This window comes from Parasteatoda tepidariorum, chromosome 4, assembly GCF_982258835.1.
Source record: "Parasteatoda tepidariorum strain Cologne lab strain chromosome 4, Ptep-v5.0, whole genome shotgun sequence".
Lineage (NCBI taxonomy): Eukaryota > Metazoa > Arthropoda > Arachnida > Araneae > Theridiidae > Parasteatoda > Parasteatoda tepidariorum.
In genome coordinates, this window is record NC_141758.1 from 70927684 (window position 1) to 70931533 (window position 3850).

General features: G+C 35.6%; 1 protein-coding gene across 1 annotated transcript; it reads right to left on the minus strand.

The window, feature by feature from the left end:
- On the minus strand, nucleotides 1-3609 carry LOC147811047 (uncharacterized). Its single transcript, XM_087162203.1, has one exon. The coding sequence runs from the start codon at nucleotides 3607-3609 to the stop codon at nucleotides 1-3; it is 3609 nt and encodes a 1202-aa protein (XP_087018329.1).
- Between the last annotated feature and the right edge of the window lie 241 nt (nucleotides 3610-3850).

Below are 3850 nucleotides of genomic sequence, written 5' to 3' on the forward strand. Positions count from 1 at the left end.
TTATCTTAGTAGTACTTGTAAATATACAATATTTTTTGTTTTCCCATCTGGTGCAAGAACAAATAAATTTGATGGTTTTCCAACTCGTGAACACGCAACGTACAGCTGTCCATGCGTGAAGCATGGATTTATCAAATGCAATCCACATACTTGCAATGACTGTCCCTGTGCTTTGTTAATGGTCATTGCAAAGGCTAGTCGTACAGGAAACTGTAGACGTTTGAATTCAAATGGAGTATCCGTTGGTATCATGGGAATGCGTGGTATTAGTTCATGTTCTCCTTGGTGTTTTCCATTTAAAATGGTTGCCTCAATTATGTTATTCATCAATTTTTTTACTGATAGCCTAGTCCCATTGCATAGTCGTGGTGGATTTATATTTCGTAGAAGGATGATTGGGGAACCAATTTTCAAAGATAAAATATGCGGTGGCATTCCTGGTAGATCCAATGAATTTAAAAATTCTATTGGATAATTAACTGATTCATCTTGATTGACAACAGTATCTATGGATTTATATGTTGTTTCTTCATCAGGTATTTCATTTTGAATTTTGCAGTTTATTAAATTCACATTAATGTTTTTGGCTGCCAATATAGCACGCTCACTAACCCATTGATTATTTTTATAATTCTGCGATAAATTTGGAAAAACTTTTGCAATTAATTCATCAGTGGATTTTACAATGTAACAAAAGTTTTCTGGTAATGTAATACAGTGTGTGGATTGGTCCATTTCCATTTTACCATTCCCAATGTCTAGCAATTGTTTTGCAAATCGTTCGGAAGATTCATCTTGTTGTAATTGAATACGCATATTGGTCTTTAAAGATATTTTCTCCACATACCGCCATAATACTGATGATTTGAGACATGCATTCAATTCATCTGCTGGTGTTGAACGGGGTATAACTGGTAGAGTTTGTCTAAAATCACCTGCTAGCAAAATGAGTGCCCCACCAAAGAGCTGCTCATTTCCTCTCAAATCTTTTAATGTGCGATTGAGTGCTTCCAATGATTTCTTGTGTGCCATGCTGCATTCATCCCATATTATAAGCTGACATGATCTTAGCACTTTTCCCATCCCAGAATCTTTGCTAATATTACATGTTGGAGTTTCGATTACCTGCACATTTAATGGCAATTTCAATGCTGAATGTGCTGTTCGACCACCGTCCAAAAGAGTTGCTGCAATACCAGATGATGCAATAGCAAGTGCAATATTATTTTGTGATCTTATAGTTGCCAGAATAATTGAAATAAGAAAAGTTTCGCCAGTACCTCCAGGTGCATCTAAGAAATATAAGCCACAACTCTTGTTAGATATTGCATTTATAATTGTGTCATATGCTGTTCGTTGTTCTAATACCAGTTTCGGCAGATTAATTCGAACAAATGCTTGTAATTCATTAACATCGAAGTGCGTTTCTCGTTGTATATCACGATCGAAAATGCCATTACCAGATCTATTTGGAGCAATCATTCCCAATTCTGTCAGTGATTTGTTGGCTATTGTCAAACATACATTCTCAATTAAAATCAATGCTTCATTGTATATATTTGATGTAAATTGAATGTTGGGATTAGCATTTATTCTACGCATGCGATGTAAAATGTCTTCACTCATATAGTCTTTATATTTTTCCCAAATATCCTTTGGATTAGCCGGAAAACATGTAGTTAGTATGATGGAAAATAGTGTACGTATCTGTGGTGGTTGAGCTGTATTAGAAGCATCAGCTAGTGAAATATCCCAATGAGCGTCGTTTTCTAAGAGACTTAATTTCTGGCAAGCCTCACGAAATGTAGCGCACACATGGCCATTGACTGTTTTTAATTCTTGGAAAGATGTTGGTCCACGAACATTGATTAATAATAATCTCAGGTAAAAGCATTCTGCGTTATTTGGATGTACAGTGTACAAACGACCCAATGCATCTGTGGAATATAAATTTAGATGTCCTTGTACTGCTCTACCTTGTTTACGACGCTGAAATTTTCTTGTTGATGTATTCCACGTAAAATAAGTTGGTACTTCAGAGTACAGTAGTGTCTTTGCAAAGGTATCATTTCTACATAATGTGAAAAATTCAGTTAATGTTGTTGGCGGTGGTGACATTGCTCTTGCACGTACATTTTCTGATGTAAAATACACACGCTGTCCATTTTCAAGATGTACTGCTAAATGAACAACCGTTGGATATCGCTCATGAATGGAAAATGATAAAATACGCCATACAGCCTCATTGCTACTTATGTAGCGTCCCAGTTGATATTGGGTGACTTCATCGTTAGAAGCAGTTGTATTTTCCAGTGCATACACTGCCATATCGCTTCCTTTGTTCACATATTTGCAAATATATTTTATAGCTTTCACTGAATTGCAGTACTCAACATTTATGTGCGCGTTATACGTTTTTAGTAGTAATGGAGAATATGGTACTACCCAACGATTATCAACATCAATAGTATTGTTGAGTACTTTTAGTTTAATGGATTTTCCACCATCTTCGGTAGATCGTCGTCGATAGAGTGGATATCCATCATTGCCTGTAATAGTTTCAGCAAGTAAGTCTCTAGGATACCGCTTTGTGCACTTTCCATCAGACATACATGGTGAATTATTATTTAGTGAGCCACATGGACCGTGAATCATATTTTTTGAGACAATTTCGTGCAAATCTTTATCAATTTCAATGTCTGGTATTTCTGCAGAGATGATTTCATCAATTCTGTTAGGTGTTATCTTTTCCATCATCCATATTAAAATATGCGCATGTGGTAAACCTCTTTTTTGCCATTCAATGGAATACATCCAACAGCGCGTCTCTCCAAATACATGGTGTTTGACAATAAAATCCATTAAGGATTTTAACTTTTGTTTAAATACACGTGCAGAAATATCATGACGATCTGATGGCGATTGTCCAGTTAATAGAAGCTCCTTTATTTCATCCCATGCTGGGTTGCATGTAAATGTGATGAAAAAATCTGGACGACCATATGCACGAACATGCGTCATTGCATCTTGTGCATATTCATGCATGTGTCTTGGGCTGCCTGTAGATGGTAAAATGACTATTTTTCCAATTTCACTGAGATTGCCATCATTTACAACTGCATCACGTAAATGGATGTACTCTTCAGAACGCAATTTGACTTGATTTAGTCGTATGTAGAGGAGTCTTTCACTTTCTATTTTTGCATACATATCAACAATGTATTGATGAAATAATTGTCTGCTATTCAATACATGATTATCAGCATTCTCACGAATCATCATTCGATGTGCATAATAATGCAAAGCACTGACCTTTTTGTTAATGTCCACATTAGTTGTAGGATTTCTCATATTAATATTAAAATGATATCCATCCTCTCCTTGCCAAAATAGAATGGGATATTGTAATGCATCATATGAACGATGCGTTTCTGATACTTTCTGGACTTCACCATTTCTACGATGAAGAATTATGTCGCGAGAAGTAAATTCTTCACCAACTATGACAATTGCCACTTCATCAATCGTTGGTGCGTTGAATTTTCTTTGATGTTGACCAGCAGGTGTTTTATCTGCTTTTATTATTACTTTGTAATCGTCAGATGGCATTTGTTCAATGGCGGTTTTAAATAATTTAATTAATTCATTATGTTGTTCAAACAAATTTTGTAATTCATCGACAATCTCTCGTTTAGTGCTCATATTCAGTTGACACCGTCTGTTGATTTGTTCGTCAGTATTTCCCATAAAATATATCTGAAGATATTTGTGATCAGCATTTGGCAAGGGTAGTAGTGATCCAGCATGGTGATAAATTTGCCCTTGCACTTTAAATGTTGGCATAAAATTT